At 44.6% G+C, this 26,682-nt stretch overlaps 1 protein-coding gene across 6 annotated transcripts in view; it reads left to right on the forward strand.

The window, feature by feature from the left end:
* The window catches only part of LOC140425249 (RNA-binding motif, single-stranded-interacting protein 3), a 2,012,293-nt gene extending 2,000,165 nt beyond the window's left edge, over nucleotides 1-12,128 (forward strand). For 3 of the 6 annotated variants that reach the window (XM_072509358.1, XM_072509359.1, XM_072509363.1), the window contains 4 exons: nucleotides 1,298-1,378; nucleotides 2,153-2,191; nucleotides 5,247-5,374; nucleotides 5,803-12,128. In XM_072509358.1, coding sequence (XP_072365459.1) covers nucleotides 1,298-1,378; nucleotides 2,153-2,191; nucleotides 5,247-5,374; nucleotides 5,803-5,809 — 255 coding nt within the window. In that variant the 3' untranslated portion in view covers nucleotides 5,810-12,128. Of the gene's footprint in view, nucleotides 1-1,297; nucleotides 1,379-2,152; nucleotides 2,192-5,246; nucleotides 5,379-5,802 lie in introns of those variants that run through there. The other 3 variants (XM_072509361.1, XM_072509364.1, XM_072509360.1) reach the window with 2 other exon arrangements.
* The last annotated feature ends 14,554 nt before the right edge of the window (nucleotides 12,129-26,682 follow it).

Genomic DNA, 26,682 nt, shown 5'->3' on the forward strand with positions numbered 1-26,682 from the left:
TTATTTAAGTTCTAGCTGGTTTTACAGGGTGCTACAAGTATACTCGTACCATCCCTGCTTCTTGATACATTACTTTGGTACATTAAAATGATCAGAATTATCTCTTCACATCTTCAGTAAATGTATTGTAATCTTAACACATTAAAGGGCTGAAAGGCAAGAGATTCATGAAAGGGTATTGGAGGAGGGTGGAGAATATTGCATTGCAATGTTATGTACAACAAACCCATTAAAAATGCACACTCTCATGCTTTCACTGCAAAGAGGAAATCTTTGTCCAAGGTGACACAAAACCTTAGACCTGAAATTTCAGGGGAATATTTCAATAAATTAAGTAGCAAAAGATAAACCCAACGTTGAAAAATAGAATAGTTATAGGTAAGAGGAGAAAAAACAAAAGGAGAAACCATGTGTTGGCAAGCGGATTGAAAGTATTTATTTTTAATTTTAGTTTAAGTTGTGTTCAATGTGCATATTTTAGTGTTATAAGTATAATGTTACAATAACAAATTAATATTACAACAGCTTTGTTTGATTGAACGGTATTTTGTAAGATAAACAAAACAAATTAGGATTGGTCATGGTAGCACAGTGGTTAGCACTGTTGCTTCACAGCGCCAGGGACCCGAGTTCGATTACTAGCTTGGGCCACTGTCTGTGCGGAGTCTGCACATTCTCCCCGTGTCTGTGTGGGTTTCCTCTGGATGCTCCGGGTTCCTCCCACAGTCCAAAGATGTGCAGATTAGGTAGATTGGTCACGCTAAATTGCCCCGTAGTGTCCAAAAGTTAGGTGGGGTTGCTGGTTTACGGGAATAGGGTGGAGGTGTGGGCTTAGGTAGGGTGCTCTTTCAGGGGCCGGTGTAGACTCGATAGGCCAAATGGCCTCCTTCTGCACTGTAAATTATATGATCTATGATCTGTGATAATTGGCCCACGGTACCAGGAATTTGCTGGCAAGCCAAGAGTTAAATTCTTCTGATTCACTGGTCTGTGTGATGGCATGGTGGAATAATAAGGCTTGAAAGATTTAGCCTGTGTCATCTGTCTTTTGCAAACATACTCAAACATGCAACATTGCAATAGTGGCAGTTTTTCAGGAAACTTTGGAATTACTTGGGTAAAATTTGCAGAACAAGAACCTCTGTGTCCAAGTTGTTCAGTTATCTTGCATTCTAATGTACTATTTTCTCGTTCGTCTTTTACCTCATGATTTACTGTAGACTTCTTAAATGCACTTTATTATTCTTTGATCCAAGCAGAAAAAAAACCCTCTAGTAATCCTCTTTTTTTTTTGCAGTACATGACTGCTGCAGCACCTATGCAAGGGACCTACATTCCCCAGTACACTCCTGTGCCTCCAGCAGCTGTCCCTGTTGAAGTGAGTATATGGACCCTCCTCTCTTGTGTGATGCATGGCTCAATTGTGCAGTTTTATTTATTATACAATATTTCAGATGCATAATTGTTATCAAGCTTATTACAATCCTAAAATTAGGCACCAAATCTAACCCATACTGATGAGAAGAAAGATTTTCTGTTTCTTGTCTCAGAGGATCCTATGTGAAATGGGTTTAAGCAGTTTTAATCTAGCTCTCAATGGATCTGAGGCACTTGATTGGCAATCTCACTTTGAAAGGTCAAGGGACGGTTGATGTGTGGACTGGAAATTGTTATGGTTGCAGTAGGGAGTATCCTTTTCTCAATTTGACGGTCAGACGCATTGGGGTGGAATTTTCCGACCCTTCCTGCCAACGGGATCTTTCGGTCCCGTAGATGGCGCCCGTCCCCGGTGGGTTCCCCGGCAGCAGAGGATGCGGGCCATGCAAAACTCAATAGACATCAGGGGGACTGAAATATCCTGCGCCCGGCCAATGGAAGGCTGCCCCCACCGCCGGAAAACATGCCATGGAGAATTGTGGGGGGGAGGTGGTTGAAAATCCCGCCAAAGCTGCGGTAGGATAGAGAAGGCTTTACTCTGTTGAATCATGTGTGTGCTTATAATGCTGACACTGTTCACTTAAAAATGAAAAGTCTTCAGTCGCCATAGTTATCCCCGTCTGATAAAAATCAAAATAAAGCTCAACAGTTTGTTCTCCTTCATGAAAATATGTTATTCCATTTTTTTAAAGTAACTTTTCTTCGCCTTCTTTAGGTTCACTTTGATTTGTGCACTATACCCTGGGCTGACTGGGTGAGCTTCACTCTCTCTCTCTCTCTCTCTTTCTCTTTTTCTCTCCCCTCCCCTCTCCTCCATCTCAGCTTTCTATCTCTATCTTTATTTTGCTGCTAAAAGGCTACAGGAGTAACCCATATGGTTTGCTGTCTGGTATTCTCTCTGTCCCTGTGAGTAGCTCTACCCAGCTCCTCCCTTGATCATCAAAAATGATGAATGCCATGTAAATTCATATCCTTTGACATATGATGAGCCAGTGGACTATATTACTGGCTAGCACAAATATATTTTTAATGAAATTATTTGTTTGGCATTACTTAACTTTTAAAAATATTTTATGATTTTCATGATTGACACGATATAGATCTAACTCTGAGAACGAGCACATCCTGTTCGGTTTGAAACTTTTCTAAGCCGATTAAACTGAACTAAGACTGACTTTGAAGTCCGGCTTCAGCTCTCCTTCTATAAATCAAATTATTTCTTGACCATGAATTTCCCCTTCACCCTTACAGTGTCAATACCATTGAATGCAGTGATCTTTGATGCTGAGATTTGTCTTACCAGGCATCCCACTTCCAAATCCCTTAAATAATTCTGGTCCCATCTAACCAAATCACAGTAATGTTGTCTGTTTCTTCAACCCTAATTATCATCCTTTATATTTCTCTTTTAACAGCAGCATTTACTGCATTTCTATTTTTCAGTTGGGTGGAATTTAATGCTCCACCTGTTTTCCCCCCCCCACAAGATACCTTTGACTTCCCAACTCCCCCACTTAAGGGCCTTGTTCTGTCGCTACTAGTATTGTACCAGTGGCAGGTAGGAACATAGGGGCAGGAGAAGGCCATTCAGCCCATCAAACCTGCACTGCCATTCAATACGATCGTGGCTGACCATCCACTTCGATGCCTTTTCCCCGCACTATCCCCATCTTCCTTTAGGTCATTGGTATTTAGAAATCTGTCAATCTCTGTGGTAAAACATTCTCAATGACTGCGCTTCCACAGCCCTCTAGGGTAGAGAATTACAAAGATTCATCACCCTCTGAATGAAAAGTATTCTGCTCATCTCAGTCCTAAGTGGCTTACCCCTTATTTTGAAATTATGTCCCCTGGTTCTAAACTCCCCAACCAGGATAAACATCTGACCTGCATCTACCCTGCCTATTCCTTTAAGTATTTTGTAGGTTTGAATGAGATCACCTCTCATTCTTCAAAACTCTAGCGAATATAGGCCCAGTTTCCCCAAACTCTCTTCATGGGACAATCCTGCCATCCCAGGGACAAGTACGGTGAAGCTTCACTGCACTTCCTCAATGGCAATAAGATCTTTCCTAAGGTAAGGGCACTAAAACTGTGCACGGTACTCGAGTGTGATCTAACCAAGGTTGGGGGCAATGGACACCTAGACCTGCAGCCTATTGGGGAGTGCTCCTCCTACTTGGGCAGCTCATGCTCAACAGAGCGACCCACCGGCAGCAATGCCTGGCGAGGCTGGAAGATCCCCACCTACCCTTTAAACCAACCCCCCTTACCCTCTCTCTTCCTTGCCAGATGACTGGCTCTGGTGAATTCTGCCTTTCCTTCAGGGTGCCAACAATGATCCTGAAGCCTAGGCCTATGCAACTTCCGGTAGTAGATTGTTGCCGGCCTTCGATTGGCCGGCTGCTATCAGAAGTGGGAGATTAGCCCTGAAGTTGATGAGGACACTGTCGCCAACCAGGTAAGTGCCTGATTGGCGTTAAATCAGGTCCAGGGATGGGTCCGGAATGGCTGCAGTGGGTCCTTACAGGCTCTCTAGCCGGTGGACGGATCCACCCCTATGACCATTAAATTCCATCTGTTATGTTCGTTAGTGCTAGAAATGGAAAAGCTGTTTGCATAAAATCATTTCAAAATGTGGTTTAACACACTCCTTATTCTGTCCTGCTAAATATGCTTTGAGTCTTAAACCATGTCGGTACTTCTCATTGTGATTTTATTTTCCACTTCCCTCATGAGCCAAACCTGATGTCTTTCTTAGTAAGATTGCCTGCTTAAAAAATGTCAGTTTGTGCTTAGATGTGTGCTGGGTCCTGGCCTGCCTAGAAGCTGGTAGAAAATGCCTCAACTCATTTCATTTAGGACCCTAACAACCAACAGAGGGGCAAAAATTAACCTTGCTAGACAGCCCCGATTCTAAAAGGACATTGTTCTAAGCTACAGTGCAATCCATTTTATCTTATTCAGAACAGTCAGAGGTGAAAGAGATTTCTAATGTTGTCTTTTTGTGCTTGTGTTTAACTAAGTAAAGTAGCTCACAAATATACTGATAGCTTTTTCAAATACCACTGCACATATGCTGTCCATTGGTATCTAGATCAGAAAAATATGATTATAATTGTTTGAAAGTAGCCCTGAACAACATATTAATCGGACTTTATTCAGGTTTAGTTTTTAGTTTTGGTTATACTTTCACAATAAAAATTGATGCATTAGAAAATAAAAAGGACACCAATCAATATAATTCCTGGAATTCAGCCATTCTGTCGCCATGATGAGGGAGAAAAATTGTATTCTTCTAGAAAATAAAGAGTGAGAGATGACACAATTCTGAATTTTAAAATCACAGAAGAAGGAACAGAGAAAATTAAAGTTGATGGATATTTTATATCAGTTAATTCATCCAATAAGACCAGAGTCTTGTTTCAAAGCTTCTTCTGCAGGAGGGTGCAAGAGTTATGAGCTTGAATCAACGGAAAATTGGTCAGAGATAAGCTAATGATTTTAAAGGTTAGGAGCTCGAGACAAAAAATTATGGACGATGTCCACAGGAGAGGTCAACTGAACAGATTGAGGGAATTTTGACTTTGGAAGCGGGATTTTAAAAATGGGAGAGATGCTAAACTTGCTATTTGCTGTCACTCATTTTAAGTCACATTATCTCCATTGAGCAGTGAAGGGGAAGGAAAGCAGTTTTCAAAATTGCTGATGCTGGTTTTCTTTCATTGTAACAGACTATGGTGAACTATTATCATCCTCATGGAGGTGAGTCGAGGTCTCATACAGTTTTGCTTCCTTCTTAACTTCAGGGTGTCGTTGCTGATACCTCCCCACAGACGGTCGCACCTTCATCACAGGAAGCCAGTGGCCAACAACAACAGATACCAGTGGAAACGACTAATGATCATGCGCCTACCTATTCTTACCAACAAGCTAAGTAAGTGATTGGATACATAGACAATGAAAGCAGCAAAGGACAATAGGGAGACATGGGGCTGGATTCTTCACCCATGCCCGCCGCATGATTGCCACGGGCGTGATGTGGACCACGTGAAGGTCCATTGACCTCGGGCGGGAATTTCCTGTCGCTGGGCGAGTACGGCTGGAAAATCCACCCATAAGGTGTGGTTTTCCCGGAAATCGGCACAGGCCAACAGCGGGCGGGAAAAGCGGCAGTGCAAGCCACCAGCAGCATAAGCCAGTCTATTCAAGGAAAGAAGGAAAAAATTAGGCATGGCTTATTTTGTAATCTCACCCAAAATGACTTTGTCTATGTTGGGATTCTTCATGCCAGGTTTAGTTAATAGGGCACTATTCTTTCCTTATGTGGCATCAGACATTCTTTTCTTTTTCTTTTTTCTACAGACAGTAAACAGGGCAGAAAACAGGAATCATGAGCTGAAAATTGCCTTGAACCAGGAAACTTCAGTGAATATGAAGGTGGCTTCCAGTTTGCACAGGCGTCGAATGAATGCTTTTTATTTCCTACCTTACCTGACAAAAAAAAAGTGTTTTTATGTGCTGTGCAAATGGTTCAGTGATGTAGTCTGACAGTTTAATTTTGCTATAAAAGCTTATTTTTAAAAGAGAAAGTAAATCCCATAAAAGGGATTGTTTTGACTTTTCATTCAGATGAACAGGTAAAATATAAATGATTTGTATGTTCAGATAGACTTAGAACTGTAAGACTGACAAGTTTGGAAGACGAAGGAAGCTGCAGTGTTTTAGGAAAGTTTATGGTCTTCCTCTGATATTAAGCTACTCTTTTTTTTCATGTCTTTTATTAATTTGTAGGTTTTTCAGAAACGTTTAGCTAAGATTTACCTTGACTCTTAATTGCCTTAATTTTGAAGACGTCAGGCTCTCAAAGCCAGCTGTCAACATTGCGTTAGAAATTCTAGATTGAAATTATGTGCTTGGACCAAGTGGTTGGTGCAAGAATTTGATAAAAGCTTAACTTTATAGGGAGGTAAATGCTAATAAGCTGTACAGGTTAAAAAAAAAATGTGCTTGTCTTCTTTTGCAGAAGAACATGGTTTTATTGATAAAGAACAAGGACAACTGACAAAATCTAAAAAAAATTGCTGAGACTTTTAATGAATTTTGTCTTAAAACAGTGGAAACTGACAATTTGCAGAAGGCTGAAACGTTTTGCGATTTTGAAAAAAAAAGTGACTGCATTGTGCAGAATGCAGTTTTATCGCTTCAGGCAGATTGTTTTATTTACAAAGCATAATTGCTAGCAGCAGAATTAGTGCTTTATATTTGCAATCTTTTTTATTAGCTTAAAATGTTTTTAGTCTGCTTTGCTTGTCACCTTGCAGATGCAAGCTAAAGAGTAAAAGGTGCGAACTAGATAGATAGGAGCTTATGGTTAAAAAGAAATCAAAGCAAAAGCAATAGATTGAAGAAATTGTGGACAATTTCTGTAGTCTTTAATTTTCATAGTTGTGGATCAAATGCAGCCTAAGGATGGCCTATTTTATACCAAAGATGAAGTGACACCCTAAAGCAGTCAAGAAGCTAGAGATTTTTTCTGTTGTTTTTTAAATCTTTATTTGACCTACATGGCCGGACCAGTTCTTTCTTTACTTTCTTTAAACTTTTCTTCCACTGGTTACTCTCTAATAACTCATACACAGTAAGAATGTTTATCTAAAAATATTGGTGGTGCACTGGTATTGGGGGGGGGGTGGGGGGGGAGGGGGGGTGAAGAAATCCATGTACATCGAAAGAAGGATTAATTCTGTAAAATATTGATTTTTTTTTCTGTCCTGACTTTGGCCTTAACACGTGTTTGTAAATGTACATTGTGTTTACCTTTGCAAAGTGTATTACTTTTTCAGTCTTCCTTCATACTTTATGCATCTGGATAGCTCATTTATCTACCTCAGTCTATGCCATCTCCTAGTGTGCTGAGCAGCTGTTATCCAGCATTTTTCAAAGCTTCAATTCTTTCTCCCATTTTTTTTATTGTGCCCAGCGTTTCTTGTGTGCAGATTGCCTCAACAGGACATTGATGAGATGTACAGGTAAACATCAGGTCATTAGCAGTCTAGAAATAGTTGCTACATGCCCAGACTTGGAGACTTTGTTAATTAATCCTGCACACAATAGTGGCAGGTAGGACAGCCACTGCCCCAGTGACGAGCCACTTTTATACTCTACTAAGATCAAAACCTGATATTAAAATGTTCAAATATGCTTTCTTTGTAAGTCAAAGGAATGACTTTGTGCTCGAGCTGTATTGATAGTATGTGTACTGTCAAATGAAGCAGATCATAGACTCCATTTTTGGGTCCAGACAAGAAGTGACACCATTTTAGTGGTGGAAAAAATGTCTCTGTGTCTTTGATATTTGTCTGTGCCCACAAAAATATTGTGCAAAATACAGAGTTGTGTTTCCCATTCTGAAAGGTAAATATTGCTACTGCAACATGCCACTGCTGTCATTTAGAACTACTTCATTCATTTCATGGCCATGTTCCCTATGGAATGTTATGGTAAAGAACAAAGGGAACGATATTGGGTAAAGGCTGGTTCTGATTTATTAACAATCTAAATGTGATAAATTGTATAAAAATGACCCTTTCCCTTCTGATTTCGAGAAATGAAAGATATTGCTGACAATCAGGGATTACAAGGAGGGGGAGAAAATCAGGAGGGCAAGGGTTGAAGTGTTGGCATATGTGATTAATGTACTTGAAATGGAGTTTAGGACATATCAACCAATGAACATAACCAAAATAAGATGTCCTGTAATGACCAATAAGCAATTCACCTCCTCTCTAAAGACACAATTAATGTGGTAGCTCTCACCACAGGTCTGAAATACTGTTCATGGGACTGTATCTTTTTGTGTCAGCCGATCCAAGATGGATTTCAATCATATTTCTAATACAATCGATGTTATGTACATTTAAACTGCAGCTCAGTCTTTTCAGAATGCCCGGAGAGTAATTTCACAGAAAAGTGACTTTAAAATGTCTTATTTTTTACGGCTTCTTGAATAGTGTCCATTTTTTTGTGTGTATGTTACAAAGCCCGTTGTTGAAATCTAATTCAATTAATATTTTTCAAAATTCTTGTAAGATAGATGAAATATTTGGAAAGTAAATATTATGTTGTTTTGTTTCAATAATTCCCAACATTGAAGCAACAGAAGTGAGACTATGGGGATGAAATTGGATCTTGGTTTACCTATTTCTTGGCAAGGGTATAATTTTGCAGGGCTATGTCAAGCACTGTATTGGCTCGGGTAATATTCAGGCTTCTCTGGCAGCCACCTTAAACTGGCACTAGGCCCCTTGCATATACCTAATGAGATGCCAAATGTCTGTTTAAAAAACTTTCTCCAGAATTGGTCAGATTCCAAGCAGAGCATAAGCCAGCATACTGTGCTCAGTTAGACTATTCCATCGTAATAAATAAAAGCAAAATACTGCAGATGCTGGAAATCTGAAATAAAAACAGAAAATACTGGATGAACTCAGCAGATCTGGCAGCATCTCTGGAAGGAGAAACTGAATTGTTTCTCTCTCCACAGATGCTGCCAGATCTGCTTAGTTTATCCAGCATTTTCTGTTTTTATATTATTATAAACTATTCCATCCATGGCCTAACTAACAATCCTACAAAGGAACCGCAGGAGGTCATCAGAAGACAGCTGATTGGCTCCGCAGTAATTTTGTGGGTTGCAGCTGTAGTTTATCAACCCTCCCTCCAAACCAGGATTACCAGAGAGCTGGCTCAGATTGGTGCAGTGAGCTGCCTCAGTAGGCCCAACTAGCTCCCACAGCTCACTGTGATACTTAAAAGAGGCCCGAGCTACAATATAAAATGATCCTTGGGCTTCCGGCTTGTGGCTCATGCTGAGGATATGCTGACCATTCCAGGCCCGAATACAGGCCTAAACAATTTCTCCCCATATCTTTGAAGAAGATAATGTTTAATATTTCAAAGGTCTGTAATTTTGTTTTCATGGAAATCACGTAAGCCTTGTGTAAAATTCTTGCAGTTGTAGAAGTGCATATCATGTTTTCACGATAGGAATTGGATTCTTAATTCTCCCATTTTCTGACATACTAGCCATAATACTAAGCTTACTGGAACCAGCACTACGTCACTGAAATATACAGGACTAAATTACATACCTGTTCAGAACAACATCTTTTACAATTCTTGTGAACTCCTGAACAAATGTGGTTTTGATGAGAGATTAGAAGTTGAACCTTTGGGAGTTGGTCCTTTCTTTTCTGTGATTATCCAATGGCCTTTCTTACCATTACTAATCAAACTGACAAGGATGTAGTTATAACCTAATGAGATGGAATGAGTGCAATATACAACTTATTTTTAAAATCCCCTCACCAAGTTGCTCTGAGGACCATAATTATGTACCATTTCTTTTGGGAGAGACATACCAGCTCAAGGAATGAGTTAGAATTCATCCTTAGCAATCTACTTTCCAAATGTCTGAACCAAGGATCCATAATAAATGTGGCTCCACCGAGTTTAATTGTCCTAAAGTGTACGTTTCTAGGTTGAAGGATTACCTTTTGATATTGACGTTTAAGATACACAATTGATGCATCACTTCTGTTCAACTGACAATACCTGTGAATCAAGGTCATTGCTTGAGTGGTAGTCCCAAGAGTGGCCTATTTAGACAGGTCTATACTGTATATATTAATGCAGTATTAGCAATTCCCTTTTTAAAAAAATCATTGGCTTTTGGTGAATCAAAGTGGTACTTTTTGAATTTCCAAATATGGACATGTGATATGTCATAGTGCTGCTAGCCAATCATGAAATTTTATTTTAAAGTGTGTGCGTATATGTGTGTATGCGAGAGAGACACTATTGCCTTTCTGAGGCACTTCAAAGCACTTATCCCTGAATTTGTATCTAATTAGTATAGAGATATTTGTATTGTTATTGGTATCCTTGTTTTTCATCAATGTAAAGAGACTACAAATCACAAAAAGGAATGCTAATAAGGAACTATATTGCTTTAAACAATTTGCACACAAGACATGCACATCAAATTAGCTTTAAACTTTTTGTTTGCTCTGGCAGTTTCTATCCAGTGTTATCATGGGGTCATTTTCTGCTAACAAACCTCCAGTTGCAGTGTCAATGTTACATCCACAGAAAGCTATAAATAGCAAAACACTAATATTTCTGAAGGGAAACTCCCATCCAAGTTGCCTTTTAGTTAATAACCGAAGTGCCCAGTGATGGTTAGTTTTGAAACCACAATATTTGACTAATACAAATATGGTCTCGGGTTTGGGCTTGACTTTTGGCTCAAAGAACTTTAAGCCAGACTTCTGTGATTTCGCCCAGGCTCAGGGTTTAGTCCTTTGAAACATTTCAAAATTGACTTGGCATGTTTGACAGAACGGAGTAACTCCCAAGAAGGCTCACATTTCTTTAACAGAGGATGTGGTAAATAACTGGAATGTGAAAAATTCACTTCCTATTGTGGGTGTAATATCAACACTGAGTATCATGCCATGGCATCAGATTACTGGAGAAGGTCCCAGTTTGAAATCCTTCAAGAGGGTACATTGACATACCAGTTGATAACCAAGCTACATTATTATGTGCAGATGTTGAGATTGCTCTGTGTATCAATTCAGATCTATGCTGCTTTGTTCAGACACAAAGGTTTTCATCATTTATAATCTCACAGAATAAATGTTTTTCTGTCTTTTTTTTAGTTTTCTCAGACATAGTTCAGTCCAAAACAGCATTCAACCTCTTCAGTTCGATGGATTTTTTAAAAAAAATAAACTGATGGCATTTCTACATAACAGTTCCAACTAAATTGGCTTGTCTTTGTTTCAAATATAGCAAATGGATCGCATTATTTGGCTCAAGTACAAATAATGGATCATTGTTGTTTGGTTTTTCATTGCCAAATATTGTGGGAATTTCTCAATTATCTCTCAAATTATAGGGAAACTAATGCAACATAAGTTCTTCAGAAAGAATCGTAACAGTGATGAAGCTACAAATATTGAAATTCTAAATTGAATTCTAAATAAGTCAAAAATAGTTTGATTGGTAAAATACAATGTCTGATCAGGATGACCAAGAAATAGGAAAAATTACTTTCTACTGAAACAACTTACAGTGATGCTCCACGTCAGGACCACCATCTGTAGAAGTGAGGGTCCATGGACATATAGCCAAACAAACAAAACAGAAAATGTACTGGTAATCAAACATTCAACTTCCAACTTGTCTGTTTTGATATTGCCTCTTATCAGGTAGGGGAAAAAACTATAGAACTTGGAGGGTTAAATGCCATTTCCTTCTGTCTGATACTACTTTTTTCATTTGTTACAAACCTGCACAGGGAAACTCTGTAACCTGGTCCTGGACCAGGATTGTTTCACCAGTCATTAAATTATGAAACTTTTTTTTAATTTATGAAGACCTTATTTTGTACAGTTCTTTTCATTTAAGAAAAACTCATAGAGATGTCTATAAGATCAAGAAAGTTAATTTTTTAAATTTGTGTTTCAGTTGTGCCACAGACATGCTAGGCATCACTTTGTCTGGCTGTTCTTTCATTATCTGTTTGCTCCTGGAGATTTATGTAGATCAGTGGATGTTAGGTTTAAAATTCTGTTTTCTTTGAAGAAGCTTTCAATAAAAAAGAAATCTTTAAAAAAAAAAAATCCTGTTTGTCTGCGTGCCTTTTGTTATCATTCTTTGGCGGATGTTGTAAACTGAACCCTTGCAATAGTTAAATATTTAAGTTTGCAATGTCACCCTTAGGCTCCTGACATACCTGTAGTTCTATCAGTCTGCGCTGTCATTCAGTGGTCTGAAGCCTTAAGTTACATTCAATCCTGAGATTGAACTTTTCATTTCCATTCAGAAATTTAAGTCCTTAATATTCTCCAATCAAAATCCCAATTTACCTCGAGAACTGATTTAAGATCGATAATAGAAGGTTCCTTAAATCTATTTACCCAGCACAGAATCAACCAGTAGAGCTTGGCAAGAATCATGGGCGAGATTCTCCGACCCCCCCGCTGGGTCTGAGAATCGCCGGGGGCTGGCGTCAATCCCGCCCCCGCCGGTTGCCGAATTCTCCGACACCTGATATTCGGTGGGGGCGGGAATCGTGCCACGCCGGTTGGCGCCCCCCCCCGCGATTCTCCGGCCCGGATGGGCCGAAGTCCCGCTGCTAAAATGCCTGTCCCGCCGGCGTAGATTAAACCACCTACCTTACCGGTGGGACAAGGCGGCGCGGGCAGGCTCGGGGGGGCGCGGGGCAATCTGGCCCCGGGGGGTGCCCCCACGGTGGCCTGGCCCACGATCAGGGCCCACCGATCCGCGGGCGGGCCTGTGCCGTGGGGGAACTCTTTCCCTTCCGCCTACGCCACGGTCTCCACCATGGCAGAGGCGGAAGAGACTGCCTCCACTGCACATGCGCGGGAATGCCGCCAGAGGCCGCTAACGCTCCCGCGCATGCGCCACCCGGAGATGTCATTTCCGCGCCAGCTGGCGGGGCACCAAAGGCCTTTTCCGTCAGCTGGCGGTGCAGAAATTCGTCCGGCGCGGGCCTAGCCCCTTAAGGTTGGGGCTCGGCCCCCCAAGATGTGGAGCATTCCGCACCTTTGGGGCGGCGCGATGCCCGACTGATTTGCGCCGTTTTGGGCGCCAGTCGGTTGGACATCGCGCCGATACCGGAGAATTTCGCCCCATGTGTGGGAGAGGAATTGGGCCATAAGAGTTTGAAATGGGTTTATCTCGTTGATGGCTGGACACAAACAAGATGCACTGCATTAGGAAGAAGCAGTAGTAAGAGAGGATAGCACTTTATAAATCAGAAATCAGTTCTCGAGGTAAATTGGGATTTTGGCTGGTGAATATTCGGGACTCATATCATTGAGGTCCCAGAAAAAGATGGAAGAACATGATAGCAGCGAGCCGAATGGGAATGAAAAATTCAATCTCAGGATTGAATGTAACTTAAGGCTTCCAACCACTATATGACAGTGCCGACTGATAGAACCATAATAAACATAATATTAGTGCAAAATGAATGTCTTGCTAGGCCTATATAATGTATTTGTCATATTTTGAATGCAGGTGAGCATGGTTCTCTTGCTAATGCTCAAAGCATCTCCTGTAGTTTTGACTATTTTAAATGGAAAATAGAAGCATTCGGCCCTTGAGCCTGCTCCGCCATTCATTATGATCATGGCTGATCATCAAGTTCAATACTCCGATCCTGCCTTCCCTCTCATATACCTTTAGCCTCAAGGGCTATATCTAATTTCTTCCTGAAATTACACAACGTTTTGGCCTCAACTATCTGTGGTAGCGAATTCCACAGATTCACCACTCTGGGTGGATTCACCACTCCTCAACTCCGTCCTAAAAGGTTACCCGATATCCTCAAACTATGACCTCTAGTCCTGGACTCACCCACCATCAAGAACATTGGGCGGGATTCTCTGACCCCCCCCCCCCCCCCCCCCCCCGCCGGGGTCGGAGAATCGGCGGCAGGCCGCATGAATTGCGCCATGCCGCCCCAATGCCAGGACGTGATTCTCCTGGAGCCGGCGTGGTCGGCGCAGCGCCGGTCGGGGTATACGACAACTCTCTGGCACGGGCCAGTGCGCCGATTCTCCGGCCCGGATAGGCCGAGCAGCCGTCATCAAAAAGCCGAGTCCCGCTGGCGCTGTTCTAACATCCTCTGAGCCAGTGGGACCTCGGCGTTGAAGGGGCCGGGACGGCTTGTGGGGGGGGAGGGGGGTCCGACCCCAGTGGGGGCCTCCGTAGTGGCCTGGCCTGCGATCGGGGCCCACCGATCGGCGGGCCAGCCTCTCTGTTCCCCAGCCTCCTTTCCTCCGCGCCAGCTCCTGTCGCCCTGCGCCATTTGCCGTTGGGGCCGGCGCGGGGAAGAAGGCCACTGCGCATGCGCTAGTTGGCACCGGGCCAACTGCGCATGCACGGACCCCACGGCGCCGGGTGCAGGCCGGGATCGGCAGCTGGAGTGGCGTAGGCCGCTCCAATGCCGTGCTAGCCCACTATAGGCCACAGAATAGGGTCCCGGAGCAGGCGTTGCGCCGGAGTAAAACACTCCCGTTTTTACGCCAGCGTCAACAGTTGGCCACTCGATGGGAGAATCCCGCCCATTCTTTCTGAATCTATCCTGTATAATCCTATTAGAATTTTGTACGTTTCTACGAGATCCCTTCTCACTCCTCTAAACTCCATTGAATAGAATCCTAACCAATTTAATCTCTCCTCATACGATAGTGCCACCATCCCAGGAATCAGCCTAGTAAATCTCCATAGCAAGAACATCCTTCCTCTGATAAGGACACCAAAACTACACACAATACAACAGGTGTGGCCTCACCAATGTCCTATACAATTGCAATAAAACATTCCTATTCCTATACTCAAATTCTCTGACTATGCAGGCCAACATATCAATTTTCTTCTTTACCACCTGCTGTACCTGCGCGCTTACTTTAAGCGACTGATGCACTAGGACACCAAGATCTCACTAGGTATCCACCTTACTCAATTTACACCCATTCAAATAATAATCTGCCTTCCTATTTTTGCTACCGAAGCGGACAACCTCACATTTATCCACATATACGGCATCTGCCATGCATGTGCCCACTCACTCAGCCTGTCCAAATCTCGCTGAAGCATCTCTGTATCCTCATCACAGCTCACCCTCCCACCCAACTTTGTATCATCTGCAAATTTTGAGATAATACATTTAGTTCCCTTGTCCAAATCAAAATATATAATGTGAGCAGTTAGGGTCCTAACACAGATCCCTGCCGTCCCCCTCTAGTCACTGCCTGGCAGTCAGAAAAAGACCCATTTATTCCAAAATTTTGTTTCCAGCCTGCTAACCAGCTTTCTATCCATTTCAAGACACTACCCCTAATCCCATGCACTTTGGACGGGATTCTCCCATCTGACGGCAGAGTGTTGATGCCATCGTAAAAACGAGATTTTAACGACGGCATCATCGGACCACTAAGTGCAGCGATCCTCTGCCCTACAGGAGGTCAGCATGGCACTAGAGCGACCCACACTGCTCCAGCTGCCGATACCGGTGTCAAATGGGCGCCGCAGGTCTGCGCATGCGCACTGCAACCGGCGCAAATGCGCACATGCGCGGTAGCTTCCTTCTCCTCGCCGGCCCCGATGCAACATGGCGTAGGGCCACAGGGGCCGGCGCGAAGCAAAAGAGGCCTCCACCACGAGAGGCCAGCCTGACGACCAGTAGGCCCCGATCGCGGGCCAGGCCACGGTGGAGACCCCCCCCCCTCTTCCCCCCCCCCCCCCAAACCAGGCCACCCCCGACAGGATGGACGCCGATGTCCCGCCGGGTAAGACCAGATGTGAACGGCGCCGGCGGGACTGGGTTTTTTTGGGCGGCCACTCGGCCCATCCAGGGCGAAGAATCAGCGGCGCCAATGGCGCCAATTCTCCGGTGACCAGAGAATCGGCAGACTGGTGTCGGGGCGGCGTCGCGCGAATCACACCCAGCCCAGCGTGGGCTGAGAGAATCCCACCCTTTATCTTTATTTATTAATCTGCTTTGTGAGACCTTGTCAAAAGTCTTCTGAAAGTCTAAATAAACCACATTCACGAATTTCTCCCTGGTCAACTCTGCAAGTTACATATTCAAAGAATTCTAGTAGATTTGTATAGCATGATCTTCCTTCTGTAAGTCCATGCTGACTTTTTCAGATTGCACCACTGCTTTCCAAATACTGTGATATGAAATCCTTGATAATGGACTCCATTACAACTACAGATGGAGAAATTCTCAATCAGAGAGGACATCTTCCAGTCCTCTGTTACCATTTAGTAATTGGTATCTCTCTGACATTGTTCCCTTATAAGTCCCAGGTATACTATAGCGAGGATTTCTTCTGGCCCCAACTGCACCAGGATTAATGGTCTTTTGGCTCACCCATTGCATCCCCTGCGATGTGTTCCGCCACTGTGGGGGTGGAAAAATCCAGCCTAACGGCAGTGTAGACCTTTTCTGTCAGATACTGGCACTGGAGGGTGTGCAGAGGAGATTCACTAGGTTAATCCCAGAGCTGAAGGGGTTGGATTACGAGGAGAGGTTGAGTAGACTGGGACTGTACTCGTTGGAATTTAGAAGGATGCGGGGGGATCTTATAAAAACATAAGGGAATAGATGGGATAGATGCAGGCAGATTGTTTCCACTGGCGGGTGAAAGCAGAACTAGGGGGCATAGCCTCAAAATAAGGGGAAGTAGATTTAGGACTGACCTTAGGAGGAACTTCTTCACCCAAAGGGTTGTGAATCTATGGAATTCATTGCCCAGTGAAGCAGTTGGGGCTCCTTCATTAAATGTTTTTAAGATAAAGATAGATAGTTTTTTAAAGAATAAAGGGTTATGGTGTTCGGACCAGAAAGTGGAGATGAGTCCACAAATGATCAGCCATGATCTCATTGAATGGCGGAGCAGGCTCGAGGGGCCAGTTGGCCTACTCCTGCTCCTAGTTCTTATGTTCTTATATTCTCCTGTAAATTCAAGGCTGAAAACCCATGGGCCTTTGATCACAGTGTAAATGTTGGAATCTATGTGCCATGGGCCTTATGTAGTGACCCTGGCTGCAATTCTCCGGTTGTTGCGATTCACTTTTCCCGTCAGGAGCGTGCCCACGCCCGGGAACTTCCTTGCGGCACGGGGTGGTTACAATGGGAAATCCCATTGACAAACAGTGGATAGAATCCCGTCACCAGCAAACGGCATGCGGACGAGAAACACGCAGCTGGCAAACTGGAGAATCCAGCCTCCTGTTAACATTCGTTGGATTAGGAGATGTCAGCCAATTTTATTTCCTTGTGTGCCTAGGAAGCTGAGAATTCAAGTGAAATGAGCCTGCTCTACAGAAAAGTGGGCTACTGGGCTCTTCTGGAAGGAATATAAAGGCACCTCCTAAGTTCACTTTGTAAAGGGGATGAAAATGTATCAGTGATACTGGGAGCAGCCATGTTGCATTCTGAGCAAGATCCCCAAGCTATGGCATAGGCCGATGCAGCTGGTCACACTCAAGGTACCAAGCACCTGATGTGCTGTCAGGCCAGGAACCGCCACAACAAATCCTACCCGACCTCCCTGACAAGATCATCAGCAAAGTGATGGATGCTGTTGTTGATCATGCTATCAAGCAACACTTACTCAATAACCTGCTCACTATGTGGCACGGTGGTGCCGTGGTTAGCACTGCTGCCTCACAGCGCCGATGACACAGGTTCGATCCCGGCCCTGGGTCACTGTCCGAGTGGGGTTTGCACATTCTCACCGGGTCTGTACCAGAGATGTGCAGAGGAGGTGGATTGGCCACGCTAAATTGCCCCTTAATTGGAATTTTTTTTTAAACGTAGTCACTGACATTGAAGTCGGGATCCACCTGGGGAACGCACATCTCCTGACCTCATTGCAGCATTCGTCAAAAAGAATAAAAAGGAAAGATACTGGACAAACCACCCGGCATCGACCTGGACACTGGAAACGAAACAACAATGACAAACCTAGCCCTGTCGAACCGGCAAAATCTTCCTTTGGGGGTTTGTGCTAAAATTGGGAGAGCTGTCTCACAGACTAGTCAAGCAACAGCCAACAGCCTGACATAGTCATGCTGACAGGACCATACCTTACAGATAACGTTGCAGAAACCACTAACACCATCCCTGAGTATGTCCTGTCCCATCAGCAGGACTGACCAAACAGAGGTGACGGCCAATGATACACAGTCGCGAGGGAGTTACCATGGCAGTCCTCAGCACTGACTCTAGGCCCCATGAAGTCTCATGGCATCAGGTCAAACATGGGCAAGGAAACCTCCTGCTCATTACCACGCATTGTTCACTGTCAGTTGATGAATCGGTACTCCTCCATGTTGAACACCACTTGGAAGAAACACTGAGAATGCATTCGAGGTGGGGGACTTCAATCTCCATCACTAAGTGTGGCTCTGAAGCACCACTCCTGCTGAGCAAGCCGAGTCAAAAGCTCATAGCTGCTAGACTGGATCTGCGATAGGTGATGAGGGAACCAAGGGAAAAATATATTGTGTGGGATTCTCGGGGATTGCCGTTGCCCATGCCAGCGGTACGCTCCGCAGACCACATCTTGGGTGGGCCACATGATGCCCTGCTGGCAGGTGACGCCCGGGGTTGGGGGGGAGATATGGCACAAGGTGGGGAGGAGGGTGGGGGCTGGGGTGCGAGGGTGGGGGATGGGGGAACCCATAGGACTGCTGTCACTCTACAGAACCAAGGCCAAAGTGGGGTGCGGAGCAAGATGGCTGCCTTGCAGGCCGCGGCAATGGCGGTCCGTGCCTGGACACCGCCCCACTTCCGTGGAGGTTCACCCTGGCCACACGGCCCGTTCCCCTGTCACCTTCCCCATCACACCCGCTCTGGGAGGGCCCCCTTCCACCATAGGGAGCCCGGCCAGTGTCTGACCCATCAGCCCATGGTCACGCCTCTCCATATCCTTCCTTCTCTCTTTCCCTCATTAGCCACGATACCGATTTCACAATTTTTAAAAGCACAAGTGAACCTCGCCGTCAGGAATTTGGCCCATTGGAGGTGGAGGCCCTGGAGAATCCCAGGTCTGGCCCGCCAATGATATGCCAACGGTGTTTACTGTACCTGTGTTCTGGAACGCACTGACCCTGCTGTTGAAGCGACAGAACATTCCGATTTGGCGTGAAATCGGCACCCGGCACGATTTTGGACTTGGAGCCAATTCTCTGCCCAATCGCGTATCCCAATATCCGGCTTCTGCCAACGGAGAATTCAACCCGTCATCCTTGCGGATGTGCTCTTTGCCAGGACCAGTGACTATATTCATTTTGATCAGCCCAACTGTGCTGCCATTTATGTTCGACATGAGTCTTGCCCTCCCTCTCTTCATCTAATCCTATTAGCATATTCTCTGTTCTTTTCTCCCTCGGGTACTTACCTACCTTCTCCTTGTGACGTTGGGCTAGCAACCCAGAGGTTAATGAGCTCAAATTCCACCATGGAAACTTATTCAATGAATCCAAAAATCTGGAAATTTGTGGGCTGCGTTGGAGTAACTATGTCAGATTTTTGTAACAGCTCATTAATATCCTTAAAGAAACGATGCTACATCTGACTGTCTACATGTGTTTAAAGTCTCACATTACATGGTTGACACTTACTACCTTCAGTGACATGAATGATGGGCAATAAATACTGCTTTGTCAATGTCACTTACATTCCAATTATAAAATTATGGGAATATGCACTCTATTTTTTTTTAAAAGCTTGGATGAGATGCGAATCATTGCACTTTGAATGGTGACATATTCCAAATATTCCACTGTTTCTTTGCAAGTGGCTTAATTGACCGTTCTGTCTTCTTAGGCTGTGATAAATGCTACGAGTTATTGAACATATGAACATATGATAGTCAGAGGCTTTTCCCCAGGGTAGAGGGGTCAATTACTAGGGGGCATAGGTTTAAGGTGAGAGGGGCAAGGTTTAGAGTAGATGTACGAGGCAAGTTTTTTACGCAGAGGGTAGTGGGTGCCTGGAACTCGCTACCGGAGGAGGTGGTGGAAGCAGGGACGATAGTGACATTTAAGGGGCATCTTGACAAATACATGAATAGGATGGGAATAGAGGGATACGGACCCAGGAAGTGTAGAAGATTGTAGTTTAGTCGGGCAGCATGGTCTTGGAGGGCCGAAGGGCCTGTTCCTGTGCTGTACATTTCTTTGTTCTTTGTATATGACTTTGGAACAGGAGTAGGCCACTGGGCCCCTCGAACCTGCTCCGCCAATCAATATAATCTTGGTTGATCTGATTGTAACTTCAGCCCCATATTCCTGCTTACCCCAAATGACCTTTCACCCCTGTGCTTATCAAGATTTTATCAAACTCTGCCTTAAAAATATTCAAAGACTCTGCACGGGAACTTTGAACCAGGTCCCCTAGAAGCCATTTTCGGTGTGTCCGACCGTCCCAGCTGCAGGTGGCTGCGGGGGCAGATGTTTTAACCTTCCCCTCACTGATTGCCGGAGACGGGTCCTGTTGGGTTGGAGGTCAGCTTCTCCACATGTGCCTTGACTTGGTGGGAGGACCGACATGACTTTCTGACTGTTGAGAATGTGAAAGTTGAGCTGAGGGGGATAAAGGAGGGGGTCTACAATTCATGGGGACTGATAAAAATCTGGAATTCAAAGTCAAATGATGCTGTAAACATCATTTACAGGGTTCACCTATGTCATTTAGGGAAGGAAATCTGCCATCCTTACCTGGTCTGGCCTACATGTGACTCCAGATTCAGAGCAATTTGATTGAATCTTAAATAGCCTCGCAAAGCACACAGTTCAGGGGCAATTGGGGATGGGTAATAAATTCTGGCCAAACCAGCGACACCCACATCCCGTGACTGAAGTTTTAATAAATCCACCCTGTGAAGACCCCTCGGGATCTTACATATTTCCGTCAAGGTGCCTCTTGCTCATCTAAACTGAATCGATTACAAGCCTAGTGTGTCCACCCTTTCCTCATCAGACAGCCTGCCCATTCGAGGTATTCCTGAATCTGCTTCACTACCACTTGAAATATGGTCAACAGCTGTCAACATTTCTTTCTTTGAGTCATCTACTGCCCAATGGGTTTTCCGAGCTCCCAGACACTGTACAGTTGGATGTCAGATGCTAGCTGCAGTGCTTCCTTCCAACTCTCTGTAATCATGGGCGAAGCTACAACCTTCACTCCCGCTAAATCATTTCCCAAAAGTAAGTCTACTCCTTCCACTGGGAATTCTTTTCTCACTCCAACAATGACTGGACATAACATTAAATCGCATTCCAATTGCACTTTACACAATGGACCTGGGATACAACTTCCACCTGTCCCGTTCACTAATGCTGAGGTTTCACTGGGCTCTGTGGAGGAAAGACCACACCCTTCTCCAATGCAAGAGTCTGAGTAACCCCTGTGTCCCTTAAAATGGTTAGGGTTTGGCTACATCTATTAAAGGGCAGCACGGTAGCATTGTGGATAGCACAATTGCTTCACAGCTCCAGGTTCCCAGGTTCGATTCCAGCTTGGGTCACTGTCTGTGCGGAGTCTGCACATCCTCCCCGTGTGTGCGTGGGTTTCCTCCGGGTGCTCCAGTTTCCTCCCACAATCCAAAGATGTGCAGGTTAGGTGGATTGGCCATGATAAATTGCCCTTAGTGTCCAAAATTGCCCTTAGTGTTGGGTGGGGTTACTGGGTTATGGGGATAGGGTGTAGGTGTTGAACATGGGTAGGGTGCTCTTTCCAAGAGCCGGTGCAGACTCGATGGGCTGAATGGCCTCCTTCTGCACTGTAAATTCTATGATCTATGAAATGGGGTTATCTTCCCCTTAGACACAAACCCAGCATATCTCTCATTTACCTCAGTCCGCACATCTGCTCCCACAACAGTGCTTACCGCAGGTTTCCTACGTCCAGTTACCCCTGTAGTTTGCGCTGTATTATTCCCCACTTTTGTTCACTTTTTAGAATCCTCCCTATGAACCTCGACAAGTCCCATGGGCTTTCCTTGCAACTTCCAACATGTTGAATGAACATGTCCCACCTTAGTACAATGGTGACACCTAGGCTTCCAAGTCTCACTTCCACCAGCAGTAACTTCCTTCCTGGTCTGAGGAGGAGATCTTGGATCATTCCCAGCTATCCATTCTCTACCTCAACTACCGGCCTTCCTTTCACTTTTCCACCTCCTATTCTTTCAAAACTATGGGGTGGATGGAACAGAGGTTTAAATGTATGGATTAGCTCATAACCGTCAGCCATAATTGCTGCTTGTCTGGCAGTTTTCACCCTCTGGTCTTCAACATGGGTTTTTATAATAGAAGGTAGTGGATTCTTAAACTCCTCTGAGGGAATTACCTCTCTCAGAGCTTCATAGGCAGTTTCAACTCCCAATGCCCATACCCACCGGTTAAATTGTTCTGCTAAACCGTTTCAAAATCTGCGTTAGTCTGTCCCAGCTATCGCCTCAAATTTCTGCCTCTATGCATCGGGAACCAATTTATATGCACCCAGAATAGCCTTTCTTACCATCTCATAATCCTTCAATTCCTGCTCTGTCAGGGCAGCAGAAATGTCCTGTGCCCGCTCCATCAATTTACTCTGCATGGGTAATGTCCACTTTGTTTTTGGCCACATTGCATTTGGGTTCCTATGTTCTCAAAAGCCTTAAAGAACGTCTCTACTTCCTTCTCTTCAAATCTTGGCAGAGCCTGTATAAGTTTAAACATATCACCACTGGGTTCCATTCCACGACTAAGTTCCCCTCTACATTCTGGCAGCTTCCCACACATTTGTAGTGCCATAAGCTGGAAGTCCCTCTCTTTTTCTTGTTCCTCTCTCTCTCTCTCTCTCCCTTTCTTCTCTCTCTCTTTCTTTTTTCCTTTCTTTTTCTCTTTCCTCTCTCCTCCATTTCATTTTGCTTTCACTGCATCCCCATTTCTCTCTGTTTTTGCTGCATTTCCAATTGTTTCATTTGTAACTGAATCTTAGCCATTTCTTTTTTTTTTCAATAAATTTAGAGTACTCAATTCATTTTTCCAATTAAGGGGCAATTTACCGTGGCCAATCAACCTAGCCTGCACATCTTTGGGTTGTGGGGGCGAAACCCACGGGGAGAATGTGCAAACTCCACACAGACAGTGACCCAGAGCCAGGATCGAACCCGGGATCTTAGCCATTTCTGCTGAATGCTGTTCTGACTTGGCTGTATTTCTTGTATTTCCTTCAAATGTAAATGCTGAACAATTGCTTCAATTACCTCCACATTTTTAGCTCTAGCTGGTACATCCAGTTTTAATTCCCCTGTCAATTCATCCAGCAGGTCTTTGTGAAGCCTCTCTAAAAGACCCAGAGGTAGATCTCCCATCTGAAGAAAATGCTTAGGTTCCAGACCATGCGGTTATATCACTATAAACCTGGGCCGGAATTCTCTGAAAACGCGGCTAAGTGTTGACGCCGGCGTAAACACTGGAGTATTTCACGCCTGCATCAACGGGCCTCTTGGCCCAGCGATTCTGTTGCCCACAGGGGACCAGCATGGCACCGGAGTGCTTTGCGCTGCTCCAGCTGCCGTACGCAGCCCTGCACTGCTCGCCGTGGGTCCATGCATGCGCGAGGTGGTCAACCACGGGTCCGCGCATACGCACGGCGGTTGTTTTCAAGCTGGCCCCCGCGCAACATGGCGGAGCCACACAGCGGGCCAGCGCGGAAGAAGGTAGGACCCCCCCCCGGATCGCGCGTGCCCGCCGATCGGTAGCCCCTGATAGTGGCCTCGTCCATCGTGGTGGTCCCCCCCGGAGTCGTGGAGGTCCCTCCTGCCCACCCTACCCACCAGGACGGCCAGCGCTGCCGCGAGTCCGAGCTCCCGCCGGGTGGAACAATACGGGAACCACGCCGGCAGAACTTGGCGGGGACTTGGCCAGTCAATCATGGAGAATCGCCGAGGGGACCTCTTTCAACTGCCCCCGACTGGCGCCGCGTCAACCGCACGCTCGTAGCTGGCGGCGATTCTCCGGTCCGCGGAGAATCTCGCCTCAGCGCCTCGGGTCTGAGACTCCATTCTCTGCCCCTGCACCGAGTGGGATTTCAGTGCGGAGGCTCTTTTTAATCCACGCTTTAACCCAAATTCACCATCTAACATTTCAAGATCCTGGACGAGCCCCCAATTTATATTGCGACACCCTGGGCTAGTTTGCGGTCGATTTCAGCCCCACAGAACCCGGAGTCTCAACACAAGTGAATTAACCAATAATCTTTGGCTCCTGATTGCCTAATGAGTTATAGCCAACAGGTTTGTAAGTTTAAACACAATTAACGTTTATGTATAACAGAAATAAAGATGTAACGTGCAGTGATCAAAATGTAAAATGGCAAGCTAACCTACTACCCTCCTTTTACTGACCCACCATCTACCCACACACACAAGACAGACACACACAGGGGGAGGGGGGGTTGAAATTATAATTATTAAGGCAAAATAAATAAAGATGACAGTCCTTGCTTCAGTTGAGGATTTCTTTAGTGCACCTTTAAAATTTCTGATGTTGCAGCCCACGCTGGCTTTTCTGCAGTTTTTAAACACTGAAGTCACACCTTTCCTGGAGTGACAGAGGTTTTGTTTCTTCAGACTTTGCTCTCAGCCAGGAGGGTCTCCTCCAGGCCTTTTTCAGGAATCAAACATCCCCAGGCTAATTTGAGAGAAAGAGTTGGCTGGATCTTTTCATGCAGAGAGAGTTCATTAGATGAAAGACTTCAGCTGGGGTCCTTCACCTCCATTGCCAGAATTCGAACTGAAAACCAAAATGGAACATGGCCTCACTGAGGAACAGTCCAGAAGACCCAAACAGGACCCATCCCTTGGGGTCGGTTCATTGGCCACCAGCGAAGCCAGTCAATCCAGGTCATCACTGAGGTCAGACCAAAACAACACATCCTGCTGGAACTCCCTGTTTTAAATTAAAGGTAAACTGCTTGACCTTAAAGTCATTAATCATCCATCGGGAAAAATTGCTACAGCCAACAGAATAATGGAAATTAAAAGGAGAACAGGGAACAAACAAGGGTTAAACAGGAGGATCCTTATAGTAGCTTGAATACAACCATCTTAGAACAGCAAAATAAAGCATCATCATGGGACCATAAGCAAATTTTAGTGATAGCTGTGCAGTAATTACCTGTACATCCTGCCCAACTGTTTGCACATCGCGTTTTGTAGTTTTACATTTAATTTACCACCAGCAGTGTTTGAAGACTTCCAATCAGATATAAGATGTAAGGATGCAAATGAAACAGCTTGACAATCACAAATGAATCTCTTGCCCTTTGTTAATGAATATGACATATCACTGGCAGTGACTTAAATAAACTGGCTAACCAAGTGTTATTTCAGAGGCCAGGAAGATTCATATTGCAGCAAGCTAATCCTTTAAAAGACCCTTTAAGAAGTAATCTATTTCTGGTCACTAGGTATTGACATCCATGCATGAAAATCTTAAAGTTTTAATATTATTATTTTTTAAACGCCAAGGGTGGAGAGGTCTGGGGAAATAATATTTAAAGAGAATAACTGCATTTATATATCACATCCGATGACACAAGGTACTTCACTAGGACAAGGTGGCTGCCAACTACTGCACAGTCCCACAAACAGCAGTGAAATAAATGACCAAATAGCAGGGTCAAAATTGGGCTCAGCAGCCTGTTTGTACCCTGAATGCTGTAATATTGCGAGGCAAGCGACAAGGCAGTGTTTAATGCAGTTTGGAAGGTCCAATACATGTAAGAATTGCACAATAAATGGTAAATTGGCAAGTCATGTTGCAGTTGTACAGGACCTTAGTTAGGTCTCATTTGGAATATTGTGTACAATTCTGGTCGCCACACTACCGAAAGGATGCGGATGCTTTGGAGAGGATACAGAAGTGGTTTACTAGGATGTTGCCTGGTATGGAGGGCATTAGCTATGAAGTGAGATTAGATATACTTGGTCTGTTCACATTGGAATGACGGAGGTTGAGAGGTGACCTGATAGAGGTCTACAAGATTATGAGTGGCATGGGCAGAGTGGACAGTCAGATGTTTTTTTCTAGAGTAGGAGAGTCAAGTACTAGGGGACATAGGTTTAAAGTGCATGGGGAAAAGTTTAGAACAGGTGGGCGAGGCAGGTTTTTTACACTGAGGGTGGTAAATATATGGAACGCGCTGCCGGGGGAAGTGGTAGGAGCAGGTATGATTGGGGCATTTAAGGGGCATCTAGACAAATATATGAATAGGGCGGGAATGGAATGATACGGACTCCGTAAGTGCATAGGGTTTTAGTTTAGGCAGGTACCATGGTTGCTGCAGGCTTGGAGGGCCGAAGGGCCTATTCCTGTGCTGTATTGTTCTTTGTTCTTTGTTTTTAATCACAACAGTGATTTATTTAACTAAGAGTAACTACATACACAGAACAGTACAACTACACCACAGGTCTTGTTCCCATGACTCCCAGGGCTAACTATGACCAAACCCCAACAGCCAGACCTGCGCCTAAACACCTGATAAACTAACGTTCATGCGCTCCGCAAAGTATTGCCCCTTAAAGGGGCCATACTACCACAGTTGTCACATTGGCAAAAGGGATAGTGTACATT

The sequence above is a fragment of the Scyliorhinus torazame genome, chromosome 6, assembly GCF_047496885.1.
Source record: "Scyliorhinus torazame isolate Kashiwa2021f chromosome 6, sScyTor2.1, whole genome shotgun sequence".
NCBI classification, from domain to species: Eukaryota; Metazoa; Chordata; class Chondrichthyes; order Carcharhiniformes; family Scyliorhinidae; genus Scyliorhinus; species Scyliorhinus torazame.